At 47.5% G+C, this 13,919-nt stretch overlaps 1 protein-coding gene across 2 annotated transcripts in view; it reads left to right on the forward strand.

Moving 5' to 3' along the window:
- The window catches only part of GFRA1 (GDNF family receptor alpha 1), a 217,623-nt gene that overhangs the window by 1,316 nt on the left and 202,388 nt on the right, over positions 1 to 13,919 (forward strand). The window contains exons 2-5 of one of the 2 annotated variants that reach the window (XM_011927825.1): positions 320 to 438; positions 1,316 to 1,602; positions 2,478 to 2,771; positions 4,014 to 4,097. In XM_011927825.1, coding sequence (XP_011783215.1) covers positions 1,563 to 1,602; positions 2,478 to 2,771; positions 4,014 to 4,097 — 418 coding nt within the window. In that variant the 5' untranslated portion in view covers positions 320 to 438; positions 1,316 to 1,562. Of the gene's footprint in view, positions 1 to 6; positions 439 to 1,315; positions 1,603 to 2,477; positions 2,772 to 4,013; positions 4,098 to 13,919 lie in introns of those variants that run through there. The other variant, XM_011927824.1, reaches the window with a different exon arrangement.

Genomic DNA, 13,919 nt, shown 5'->3' on the forward strand with positions numbered 1-13,919 from the left:
GCGTGCGGTCCGGCCGCGGGTCTCACCGCAAGCGAGCGTGTGCAGCTGCGGCTGCCTGGAGGGCGAGCTTTGGAGGGGGCTGGAGCTGCGGGGCAGCGGGAGCAGGAACAGGCCGAGGGTCCGCTGGCCAGAAGAAATCTGGCCTCGGAACACGCCATTCCCCGCGCCACTTCCAATAACCACTAACATCCCTAATGAGCATCCGAGCCAAGGGCTCTGCTCGGAAATCGTCCTGGTCCAACTCGGCCCTTGGAGCTCTAGAAGATTGCCGCATCTTTTTTTTTTCTTTCTTTCTTTTTCTTTTTCTTTTTTTTCCTAGGGCAGATAAAGTGAGCCCGGAAAGGGAAGGAGGGGGCGGGGACACCATTCCCCCCGAAAGAATAAATAAGTAAATAAACTGGCTCCTCGCCGCAGCTGGACGCGGTCGGTTGAGTCCAGGTTGGTGGCATTTGGAGCTTTTTTCGTTCTGTTGGGGAACCATTGCCGCTTCCTGTCCCTCTTCCCCACTCCTTCTTCCTCCCTCCCCCGGCCACCTCTTTCCGTTCTGCAGGCGTCTCCCAACTTTGGGGCCCGGGGGGCGCTCGTGGCGCCGGGCTGCACCTGCCGGGGCGCGCGGGGACTGCGGGCCGGCGCGCTCGCCCTGGGCGGGGGTGCGGAAGCGCCCGAGTCCGGGCACCGGGCGAGGGTATGAGAGGTGCGGACACTCAGGAGGGAGCCGAGGACACGCGGTGGGTAGGGGCGCAAGAACTGGGTTTCAGCCCCAGTCGGGACATCGGTTCCCCCTGGCTTGGCGGCCTCTGGAGGGAGACGAGTCCCAGGGAGAGGGAGGGCGGCGACAGGGGCTAGGGATTGGCAATCTGACTGGGGAGGGCCGGCGGCTGAGGGAGCTCGGTGGCTGACGGAGGAGGGGGAGGCCAACTTCCCGGGAGAAGGGGCTCTTTCGGCGCCAGGGCTGGCTGGGGAGCTGCCGCCGCCGCCACCGAGGGCTCGTATTCCAGGCAGCGGCCGGCTCAGCTCGCGGCGCTCGGAAAGTACCGTTTATTTATTTATTTGCTTGCGTTCAGCCTCTCGGGTTGAACCCAACAGACACCCCCTTGGACTTTAGGAACCCTCTTCAGACCTCTCCAGCCCTCACCCCCATTCCCGTGTCAGCGGCCTCTGGAATACACGCACATGCACCCCGACCCGGGTGGGGGTGGGTCTTCACCCCGGCGTTGGAAAGTCTCCAAAGGCGAGAACGGGGGAGGGGAGAGGGGCTGTGGGGGGAGTCTGCGGCGCTCTCCGCTCTCATCTCAAAGTGCACCCTCCCTTCCAGGTTGGGTCGGACCTGAACCCCTAAAAGCAGAACCGCCTCCCGCCCTCGCCAGCCCGGAGCTGAGTCGCCGGCGGCGGTGGCGGCTGCCAGACCCGGAGTTTCCTCTTTAACTGGATGGAGCTGAACTTTGGGCGGCCAGAGCAGCACAGCTGTCCGGGGATCGCTGCATGCTGAGCTCCCTCGGCAAGACCCAGCGGCGGCTCAGGATTCTTTTGGGGGGGGCGGGGACCAGCCCCGCGCCGGCACCATGTTCCTGGCAACCCTGTACTTCGCGCTGCCACTCTTGGGTAAGTCGAGGCCCGCCGCGGGCTTTCTTACCCGCTGAGTCTTTCCTAGGGTCGTTTGCAGCAGCCCACTCCGCCCCCCGCACCAAAATTGGGGCGCGGGTGCGGTGGATGTGGGAGGAAGAAGTTTGGTTTTGGGGAAGGGGATCGCGAATCCCCGGGTTAGCGAGGCGGTGGCGGTGCGGCGCTGCCAGAAGCTTTTCGGGCTTGGTTTTGATTTCCTGTGGTTTTTAATGACCCAGCTTGGCAGGGGGACTAAGGAGCCCTCCAGCCCAGGACCCTGCAACCCCAGAGAGTCTCCGGCAGCTCGCGCAGCCGTGGCGGGCAGGTGGAGTTGGGGAGCATTGGGGCCGGGAGACCAAACTTGGAAGAGAAAAGTTTTTCCCGAGTAGCTTCTGGGCGCTCTCCGCCCGGCCGACCGCTGACCACGGTAGGCCTGCCCCGCGCCCAGCGCGCGCCCGGCGCCTAGTCCGCCGCCGCGCTACTCCTCGGAAAGACCCTGAGTTTCAGTCGGGAGGAGCGGGTGGCTGGAGCCGGGGGTAGCCCAGGAGCCCGGGTGGTCGCTCAGGCCAGGATGCCGCAGGGCGGAGGGCCGACGTGCACGGTGGGCAGCGCAGGCTCTGGAGCAAACCCTTAAAGCCCGCGGGCTGAGCCTGCGCCACCCTTCCCTACCGGCCCGGAAGGGAGAGGAGCTGGAGTTCCAGGGGGCGGGAAAATGGACTCCCGGATGGTCGAGAGGTGGACCCGCTCGCTCCCTGAGCAGGACGCCCCCGAAGGCTGGTCAAGCATCCCGGACCTGGGCGCGCGCCCTCGCCCAGATCAGGGGCGTCCCGGGTCCCCGCCCGTCGCGCTCAGGCTCCCTCCCCTCTACCCCGCAGACTTGCTCCTGTCGGCCAAAGTGAGCGGCGGAGACCGCCTGGACTGCGTGAAAGCCAGTGATCAGTGCCTGAAGGAGCAGAGCTGCAGCACCAAGTACCGCACGCTGAGGCAGTGTGTGGCGGGCAAGGAGACCAACTTCAGCCTGGCATCCGGCCTTGAGGCCAAGGATGAGTGCCGCAGCGCCATGGAGGCCCTGAAGCAGAAGTCGCTCTACAACTGCCGCTGCAAGCGGGGTATGAAGAAAGAGAAGAACTGTCTGCGCATTTACTGGAGCATGTACCAGAGCCTGCAGGGTACGCCCGGAACCTCCCCACACCACCCCGCGTCCCTCCCCGAAGGCAGGCGGGCCCTTCGTCCCCCGGCCAGCTGATCTCATCCTAAACTCACTTCTCCCCAGCTGCGGAATGAGGACCTTTCATTGGCCCCCAGGGACAACAGCAGCTGGTGTTTGCTGGGCTGACCAGCATTGTTGAGCCTGGTTGTTGGAAAACCCATGAGGAAGTCGGGGGCGCGGCGGGGGGCACCCCTGGGACCCTACTGACCTCTCTGAAACCTGGTCAGAGCATGGGAGGAGGATCCCACTCAAGGACCCCAAGGAACCCACAACTTCTTTCCAAGGAGAGCCAGCCTGGAGCTTTCGGTGGCCTCAGAATAATAATAGGAAGGCTTGCCCTGCATCTGGTCTGGACTTTCCCCCTGTCTTGTTCCCTTTAGTCTGCTCTGACCTAAGACAAAGCATCTGTAAAAGGTCCAGGAAAATCCATTCTACCTTCAATGTCCCCACCAAACGTGATCAAAGGCAGATGTGTGAAAAACCGTTTGTTATGTTACATTAGCTGAGTCTTGAACCAGCTGATGTGGTTCAACCTTAGTTATCACAGAAGTAGCTCAGGGAGAGAAAGAACCACTTGTCACAACCATCCAGTCCAATGGGAATGTTTTGGTCCTCGTAAGCCAGAGGGGGCTCATGTTTGTAAACCTAACACAAACACCTTGTGTGTTCATTCTCGACTGAGACTCACACTGGAGATTTGTATTATACAGATTTGACCTGTCAGCAGCCACTTCCTCCAGAGTCTATTAATGAAAACCTGTTTCAGAGGTGGGCTGTTTAATAGCCATGGTACCTGCTTTCCAACCGTATGCCAAGTTTTGGGAGCAAGCAGAAATGTGGGTCTTTCCTGGGTCACCTTTCTTCCATTGGCTCCTGGAGGCAAGCAGGGCTCGTGACGTCATCGGCTCCAGCTTTCCTCTCTGATTTCTATTCCTTTGCAAAGAGTGGGAGAGTTTTCTGGCAAGATCGGGCTGGGTTGTTCTCCAATGTTTTCATGGCACTCTGGGGAGAACAAGGACAACAAAAGCAGAGGGAATGAAAAGAAATAACCATAGAGAAAGAGATGCATTTGAAATCTTTCAAAGTTTCAGCATCTTTTTGTTGTACAATCATAACATAATTAGAATTCAGATTCAGCAGCAAAAACCTGCTTGAAATATATGATTTTCATATCTGAGCCCAGTCTTTCTGTTGTTTTTAGGAAATGATCTGCTGGAGGATTCCCCATATGAACCAGTTAACAGCAGATTGTCAGATATATTCCGGGTGGTCCCATTCATATCAGGTAAGCAGATTTATAGTTCCACGCCGATGCTTTTGTGTGCTTGAATTCATTGGCTTGCATTCTCTTTGGCTCTCAAAGAGTGTATAAGTAGATAGTCGAATGGCACAGTGTTTCTGGGAAATTAGAAATAGGATGATGATAATGAAGAGGCAGAATGCCTAGAGATGATTGTATGACTTGAAAGTAATTCTAAATGAAGTAATATGGTGTGGTGGTTTGGAAGAGGTTCGAGGGAGGTGACTTGGTTGAGTTTTTTTTTTTTTCCACATAAAAGTATGATTGGCCATCTCTTGCAAAGGGAGTGCCACTTCTGTCTGTAGGTGGCAATCGTATCCTCTTTTGCTGCATACCTTACATAGTGCCTCCCTGGAAATGGGATCTGTTCAGATTATGCCACTTACTTTACAAGAGGCCTGAAGATAATCTTAGATTGTTGAAAAATTTGGGATGATTCTCTTGTCTGCCTTTGATTTAAAAGATTAAGCTCTGCCATTTGTTAGCAATTCTTTCGCTTCTCTTTTTTCCTGAGCAAGTGTGTGCATTTATGAGAGAATGTACTCCTGCCCCAACGGCCCTTTGAAATGTAGTCTCACTTCCCATGGTTTGTTTTGTCTCTCTTTGCAGTTCTATGTGTGGTTTGGAAATGAACTTCGTTTTAGAATTAAGTTTTTCATAACATCTGCATTCAGACAGCCCATAAATAAGCAAGGCAGTAATTTATCTTTATGACATACAGATTCCAGACTAATGTTGTCTTTATTTATTTACAGTTTAGACATTTTCTCAAGTATATATAGCCACCACAAATTATATGTCTCTCAGTGGTTAAACGTGATGGTTAATGTTGAATTTGATTCTATGAGATTATGGTTTGTAACTGGTGAGAGTGTCCTGGTGTTCTAAATGATTTGTGTGTGTGTGTGTGTGTTTTTTTTTTTTTTTTTTTTTTTGCAGAAAAGCCACAGGATCAAGGGAGTGTATAAATACTGATATTTTATTTAGGTGTATTATACATGCATTCATCCATTCACCAAACATCCATTGAGCCCCTACTATGTTCTAGCTATTGTGGTTTGGGCAGTGAGCCAGTTTTCACGTTGCCCTCATGAATCTTAGAGATAGACAGGAACTGACATTTATCAAGCCTTATTATTTGCCAAGCACTGTGTTAACAGTGTTATATCATTAATTTATGTAATCATCAAGTGCTTTTTAGGTATTAATATTACCATTTTATAGATGATTAAACTGAGGCATAGTGAAGTTAGGAAACCAGCGCCAAATCACGAAAGTCTTAAATGGTAGAACCAGAATTGAAACTTGGATTTCTTTGATTCTAAGTTTTTGTAACATCTACCCTTTGCCACTCAGAGTGCGGTTTTTATACAGGCATCATTGACACTGCCAGGGAATTCATTAGAGATACGGGATCTCATTTTAACTACTGAATCAGAATACACATTTTAACAAGATCCCTGGGCTGGGTGCTTCATATGCACATGAAGCTTGAGAAGCATTCCTCTACATCATTCTGTCTTTTCCTTCAGAGGAAAAGTGTATGTGTGTGTGTGTGTGTGTGTGTGTGTGTGTGTGAGAGAGAGAGAGAGAGAGAGTCTGTTTTGGCTAAGATATAAGGATACAAGTTTAGTATAAGAGAAATTCAAATGTTTCTCTGTGTAATGCCAATAATTTCCACTCCATGTCACTTCTAATGCTTTCTGTCCCTTTGATCTAGCCAGGACAGTGTTTTAGGCAGTGGAGAGGAGATGTACAGACAAACGTATGTGACCACCTAAGCTCTCCTGGGAGCAGATCTGTAGAAACTAGGATGCAGTGTGGCCAGTGGAGTGCCAGAGGCAAATCTGACCTTCATCCTGCTTTTGAGGGACAATGCCTCTTACCTACTGTCTGCCCTGTGGACTCCTCAGTCTTTGTACTGATCCCTTGGAAGGGTATGAACCTCTCCATGGTCACTGATAGTGAGGAAGCAGGCAAGGAAGAAGGGCCATTGGGTTTTAATTTCAGAATTTCTACGAGCAGTGGGTTTTTGTTTGTTTGTTACTTGCACTGCCACCCAGGGCCCAGGCTGGAGCGCAGTGCCATGATCTCGACGCACTGCTACCTTTGCCTCCCGGGGTCAAGTGATTCTCCTGCCTCAGCCTCCCGAGTAGCTGGGATTGCAAGCGCCTGCCACCATGTCTGGATAATTTTTGTATGTTTAGTAGAGAAATACATGTCACCATGTTGGCCAGGCTGGTCTTGAACACCTGACCTCAAGAGATTCGCCCACCTCGGCTTCCCAAAGTGCTGGGATTATAGGTGTGTGCCACCATGCGTGGCCACAATGGGGTTTTTATTATTATTATTTTTAAACTTTTTTTTTTAGAGATAGGGTCTTGATCTGCTGCCCAGGCTAGAGTGTGGTGGCTTGATCACAGGTCACTGCTGCCCCGAACTCCTGGGCTCAAGCAATCCTCCTATCTTAGTCTCCCGAATAGCTAGGATTGCAGGTGTGCCACTACACTGGCTAGCAATTGAGTTTTTTAACACTCATTTTCCCTCTCAGAGTTGCTCTTTCATTTGTATAATGAGGCAATTGGAGTAAATAATCTCTAATCATTACAGTCCGTGGATCTGAGAAAAGGCTAGGCTCATCTCTAGAATTCTTCCACAGTTCTCTTACGTCACCTTCTCCAGCCTTGCAATCATTTCAACTCTTAAGGAGGCATGGTTATTCTCAGATACCACAGGGTTTGTCTGAATTTATGGGTATTGGATATCCTTCTGCATGGGCCGAGTTTCACTTATGCATTCCTTGGATCCCATTTGCAGGCCAGGTTTCTTTTCACAGAAAGTATGATCTAGAGTTTGTGAGCCCTTCCTGCCTAGAACCCAGAAATCATAATGAATCAGCCAGAGCCAGAAAGGCCTTGTCTAGAGCTCCATTTTCTATCTCAAGGGCATTGGCTTTAGGTTCCAGCACTAATGAGCTTTGACCTCTGACAGTGACTGTGCTCCTTAAGTGGGATAGTAAAGCCAAATGGAACCTCGAGAGGCTTTAAGTCATTGAATAATGCATATTATCCAGTTTGGCCTTTGTAGGATGGAAAAAGATGGAGGAACAGGACGATAAATGTTGCTTTTCATGGTTTGAATCTGAGCTTTCTAGAACATCCCTTCTGTCTTGAAAATTTGTCTGAGGAAACCAGGACAACAGTGTCTCTGCTTTTCACACATATGGTAGCAATCAGAGTTTCCATATTTGGATATCTTTGCCCAACATGATGAACGTGTTTATCCACATACACTAAGGGTGAGCTGAATCCTCCCAAGGAACAAGACATGTTTGACATCCTTGTGTTTCCATTTTCCTTGGTTTCCTCAAACCCGGGGTCATTTAAGCCATTGTTTGCTTGCTAACCACATAAAAGGCCTTGCTGATGTATTATCAGTGGTCTGTTGGGAACAAGCAGGAGAACAAAAATAAGGTGGAATCTAAAAACCGTCCTCACTATTTTGAAGCTTGAAATGCAGAAGGGAAACCAAGTAGCCAAGTCAGGAGAGAACTGCAGAGGGAGGGTGGAGGGCAGCTTTCCAGAAACCTGAGAGCGGAAGCCTTTGGCCCCTGGGGCATGATTAAGGGCTTGAGGAGGTGTGTTTCCTGTGGGGTGAGGCTAGTGTGGGTTTCAGGGGCCTGGAACATGAAGTGAGCAGGAGGACATAGAGGAAAAAGTAAGCCAGTGCCAGAGGATGTCGGAGGAGAGTCAGGAACACAGAAGCGTCCTGGGATCCCAGAGGGCAGAGCTGTGTGGGTGCTCAGGGGCTCAGAGGCAGAAGCTAGTATGCACAATGCACTGTTTAGCATCTGCGTCTCTCTCAGCCAAGCTCTCTGCTCTTGCACCTCTGTTCTGCCCCTGCTTTTCTTCCTCAGAAAAGTTCAAGACACAGCAAGAAGTAAATAGGGATTTGAAAGGATAATGAACCAATTGGCAATTTTTTTTTTTTGGACTCTCTGGAGTGGAAGAGCAAAGCAGAGAGAAATTTTGAAAATACAGTGAGTCCTAAGAAAAGCCTGAGGATGGGGATCAGAGGAAGGACAGAAGCACCTCTTTGTCAGCAAGGTTTAAAACTATTGATTGGGAGACTGGATTTTTGTAGAGAAGTCAGGAGATGCCAGGCCTTCCTTAAAATGCAAGTTAATGATATTGCATGCAAGAATCAAGTGAATAGATTATAGGGAAAGAGTAATGTTAGGTTTTGAACATCCTGATTTTCTGGAAGAAAAAGTCCCAGCTTCTGGCACTCATCATTTTCCTACCAAGTCCTAGGAGTGACTTTGACCTTCCTGGGAAGCCTTAGGTTCTCCAGATTGGTTCCCAAGTAATTGGAAGTGGTTTGCTCCAGGATGAGATGTGCCTAAACTCTCTTTTGAGTCTTGCCTCTTTTTTTCTGAGTGATTCTGTGAATAATTAGCCATGTTTAGCATTTCTGTTCAGATGCACCATCATATTTAAGTCATTATTTTTTAAAAAGTTATTACATAGTTTACATGTTGGAGAAGAGCCTTGTAACATCACCTGCTTTCTTGTCAGGTCATAACGAGAGAAAGCCTTGTAAACATCAGCTATTAGGGGTCCTGGTGGTCCTTTTCTTGCCACTCAGCTGTCTAATCCTGGTTGCTATACTTGAGAACCCCCATTCATTTCCTGTTATTTACTCTGGCATATGGTAAACTCCTTAGTGGGCCAGTGGAGTCCCTGCTCTCCATCTTGAAGCCCCACACCCCCCTCCACTCAAGCTCACTGAGCTGAACAATTCCCCAAGTATTTCATGTACATTCACTTTCCTGTGCCTTTGCACATGGCCTTGCCTTTACTTAGAAAACTTCTATCAGTTCTTTAAGACCAAGATCAAATTTCCCCTCTGAAGGCGTTTGCTGGAATCCCCCCAAACAGGCAATTCCACTCAGGACTCCCTCATGCTCCGTCGTGCTCTTGCCTTTATGGTAGCCATTAATCACAGCATATCGAGAGGACTTATTTATGTGTCTGTTTTTCCCACTGGAAAGTCGGAGACTTGCTTGTTATACCGGGTGTCAACTCAGCACCAAGCATCCTTCTTGATCCTGAGCCGGCATTCTGTCAATCACGAGTGCTTGAATGTTGGAGAAGAAGCGTCCCTAGAGATCTAGTCCAGCATTCTGTTTTATAGACTTGAAGCTCAGAGAGGGGAGGGGGATTGGACAGGGTCACAGTGCTTGAGGGTAGGCTTGGGGACCTTTGCCAGGTCATGGCACTGGTGTAGGGGGAGCCAGCGTTGACTCCCTTCTGTCTGCATACTCTCTGGACAAGCCTCATTTATTCTGGAGACCTCAGCCACCACTTACTTCGATGACTCAGAGCCTTCCTTCCTACTGCAGCCTCTCCTGAGCGCTAAACCAGCATTTCCAGCTGAGTCCTGGACGACTCCATCTGGCGGTGTATCAGTTAACTCAAACTTAGCATATCCAGAATGGATCTCATCATCTCTCCTTTGCTCCTTATACTCCCTCTTCCTGGATCTCCAGTTTTATTTAACAGCATTATTGTCTTCCTAGTGATCTGCACTATAAGTTGTGGAGTCATCTCCATCCTTTCCACTGTCTTCAACCCTTCAGTCTGACCCATCACCAAGCCCTGCTGAAATTACCTGCTGTCTTTTGAGTTGCTCCTTTCTTTCCACATCATGGATATAACTGTCTTATCTCTCACTTGAACTCTGCATGGGCTTTTCCAACTGACTTCCCTAGCTTCTCCCAGTCCAACCTGACCTCCTCCAGGTCTTGTGCACCTTGGTGACTTCCAGGAACACTCTGGCTTCAGTCTTCCTTCATTCCTTTACAAACTGGCTTTTGATCTCGCCCCAGCCACCATGTATCATAGACAAGACAGGTTGAGCAGCTGCCGTTCTACCAGCACTCTGGGCAGCTTCATCCCTCCATATGTTTGCACCTGCCATTGCTGGGAGAAAGAACGCATGCTCTGGAGTTCCACCAACCTGGGTGAATGAATCCCAGCTCTGCCACTCACCTTATCTTGAGCTCACTGTGCCTCAGGTTCCATGGGTGTAAAATGGGATGATGATAATGCCTACTGTATAGGTTCTTGTGGATTAAAGATGCTGTATGTCAAATATCCAGTGTAGTGCCTGAAACATACTTGGTCCTCAATAAGTCTCAGTCCTTTTTAAAGCTATACTAAGGCGATGTTGGCTTGCTCCTGACTCAAGATTGGGACTCTTTTCAGCAGACCACATTGCCTCATCAGAGAACGATGATTCTATGTCTTGCAAACGGTAGCAAACCTGAGCCCTCAGGAAATGAAAAATCTATCCTCTATCCAAAAGGCCCTAGAGCCAAGTCCTGTCTCTTAATCACCCGGCCTGAGGCTTAGCTACCCTGTGGGGAAGGTCTTCCTTATTCCTGTACCGAGTCTCTCCTTTTCCCTTGGACCTCTGTCCTTATGCCCTGTGGTCGAAAGTGAGTTGGTTGCAGCTGGAGATCACCTGGGGTGGGAGCTTTTCCTGTGCTTAAGGATTCTTGTGATCAGCCTTCCCTTCCAAGCTTGGCTGATTCCTATTCCTCTAACCTCTCCCCATAAATCTTCTTTCCAGTACCCCTCATAGCGGCAAGAATTACTGCTCCCTGAGAAGGGCATGCCTTAAACCTGGGAGATGCTTCTGTCTGCAAAGGCTCTGCTAAGTACACTTACATTTCACTTTCACAGACCACTAATTTTGGTTTTTATTCTCTCCCTCTCCTGCCCCTCAGCAATCCATTTTTATTGTAGAACAATAGGAAATTGCAAACAGGTAAAAAAGGAAAAGAAATTTTAATCACCCAGCATCCTACCACCCCAAAATAACCGCTGTAAACATGCTAATGGGAGCCTTTTCCAATTTTTCCTATATATGTAAATATGCATAGATGTGTATGTACATACATGTATACATACATATATGTTTTTTACAAAAATGGTGTCATAATCTACATCTACTCTCTGATTACCTGCTTGATGATCTGAAAAACCTATGTCTTTCTGTCTCACTGACCAGTTCCTAAAGGCAATATTTTATTATTTAGATTAAATGTCAACCTCAAGAAGGTCCATGAATAAAGGGGTAGGACAAGCTAGTATCTGTACACTTGTGGCAAAGACCCGAATGTTCCAGTGGAGGCTATGAAGGTACAGACAGTTAAATATTTTGCATAGAGTCACTGTAGGTCCTGTTACCAGAAGAAGGGAGATAAAACATCAGTGAGTGACAGGTAATTGCGTGAACTGAAGATTGTTACAAGGTGCAAATTATTTATAGCCAATATGTCTGTCCTCATTCCTTCTTCTTACTCCTCTGAAGTATTTCTTTTTGCTATCTCTTAATTTTTCTGCTGTCGAAGCTTGTTCTTTCCAAGGGATGTCCTTTTTGTTTTTTGTTCTCTGGGACACAGTAGCAAATTCTCAAGAGAATGTATCAAATTGGGGCTTGTTTGGTAAAAGAGTATGAATCCAGCAGTCAGGAGATCTGTGTTCTGCTTCCAGCATCATTTACCCCTAACTAGCTGGGTGACCTTGGGCCAGTGTCTGCAGGTCCTGCGAGTCATCTGCTCCTTTTGTAATTTGAGGGCAGGGGCCTAGAGTGAACTTTAACATATTAGGTTGGTGCAAAAGTAATTACTGTTTTTACCATTACTTTTAATATTTTCCTTCCTTTTTGAAGAGCCTGTATATTGAATCTTGTGTAGTTATTCAGTTAACTATTCTGGAACTATTTTTCTTTCTAGCATTTAATTCATGCCAAGGAAACTTGGGATCTTGGCATATGTCTTTCGTGTTAATAACCTTTATAAAGTATGATTTATTCAATGTATACCTTACTTTGAACTAGAATGGCATCTTATTTGAATACGTGGAAGAAGATAAAGTACAAAAGAAAATGAGTAAATGGAGAAAACGGGGAAAAGCAAAAATGAGAGTAGAAAAGAGAAAATGAAGCCAGGAGTGAGCCAGGAGTGAGCCAGGAGAAGTCAGTACACAAATGCATGCTACACGATTATATTTCAATAAATTAAATGATCGGAAGTGCCGCATTTGTTTCACAAAGGGATAAATAAAACCACTGGATTTGTAGATGCAGTAGGACGTCTGGAGGTCATCTTAGTCCTGTCCCCTTATTTTGCTGATAAGAAAGCAGAATTCCATAAATTGATAGGACAATGGAACATAAATTGTCTGGAACAGTGATGACAAGTAAAATTAGGTGTGCATTTGCTTTTAAATGGGTCTTTGAAACTCTCTGTATCTTGGCATTTCCCCACCTATTTCAGTTGTCTTTCACCTCTTCAAATCTGTGGCCCCTCTTAAGATACAACACTTTTTTTTCCTTCATTTCTTTTAGCTTGAGAGCCACAGCCTTTGACTTTAGTTAAGGAGGTAGTTGTCCATTGTTTTGGAACAAGCATTAATTAATAGGTCTCTGGCAACAAGAACTAGTGGCTGGAATGTTAATTTTCATATTTCTTGGCACCCTTCAGGGTTGTCTGTAAGGAAAAGTGAGAAATTATTTGTTGCTTTAAGCCCTGTCAGCCCTGAGATTTTTTTTTAAAGATAATCTTTCATTCAGAGTTTTTTGTTAAAGGAGCTAACCACTTCCTGTAATTTAGAGACTCAACTAGCTGGGTCAGTGATGAAAATGAATGGGTAATTTGCATAAGGGGCTAATTTATTGTGTCTCCTGGGCATTTCTTTCATCTCTGTTTCCATTCTAATTAATGTTCTAAGAGGGTCTATCGCCATATCAGAAATTAGGGGTGAAAGTAGCTATTGTTAACCTTTATTATTATGATTTTTTATCTTCTGTAATCTTTTAACCATTTTCTTTTCATATCCAGGATTTACATAGACAGGGCTGTGGGGTATACAGAGAGATTTTAGGGGTGTACTCTTTTACAATCTTTCTTCAAATAGTAGGCTGTTGTAAAAATAAAAATGACTCAGGATAGCTCTCCAGCCACAGGAGGATTTGCAAACCATATAGAAGTATGCAGCCATGGTGGCAGAATTGTTTCTAAATACAAGCTCTCAAAAACATCTTTGTAAACAGGTATGCAGACACACAGGCATACATACATTTGTGTATTTGCCTGCTCACATGTGCATGTTTTTATAGTGTGTGTTAAGTGTGGATATGATAAAAAAATTTTGCCTCAAAAAGATCTTCTTTGACACATGTTTCAGTTGGTCCTGGCTGTGACAAAGGCAGCTGTGTGTGCGAGTGTGACACAGCTGAGGAAAGGCAAGAGAACAAGCAATTTCTTCGAAAATCAATTGCAATTTACTCCTACTAAATTGACCGAGGGTCCGCCCCATCCACGCATTAGCATGTGACAGGCTTTTAATCATTTGGTCAAGTGGCCTATTTTTGGTCAAACTGCAGTTCCCGTTGGAACTCTGCCCATCCCAGAACCATGTATTCTCCTCATTGAATCCTCAGTCTCTTGAAAGGGGAGAGGAGTGAGCAAAGAGCAATCCCACTGGGGAAGCCCCTACCCTGTGTCCCCTTACCATGCTGTGTGTCCTGCACTAAGCTGCCCTTTCACAGACTTACATTCTTCTGGTCCTCCACCATGCTAAAAGGTACGTATTGTGCCCTCTGATTTCTGAGGAGGAAAGCTGGGATCAGAGAGGTTGAGTAACTTTCTTAAGGCCACACAGCTGATACGTGGAAGAGCTCAGATTCACTTCTTGTTCCTGTGACTCCAAAACCTGTGCTCTTTCTACTGTTAGG

This window comes from Colobus angolensis, unplaced genomic scaffold (genome assembly GCF_000951035.1).
Source record: "Colobus angolensis palliatus isolate OR3802 unplaced genomic scaffold, Cang.pa_1.0 Scaffold75, whole genome shotgun sequence".
Taxonomy (NCBI): domain Eukaryota; kingdom Metazoa; phylum Chordata; class Mammalia; order Primates; family Cercopithecidae; genus Colobus; species Colobus angolensis.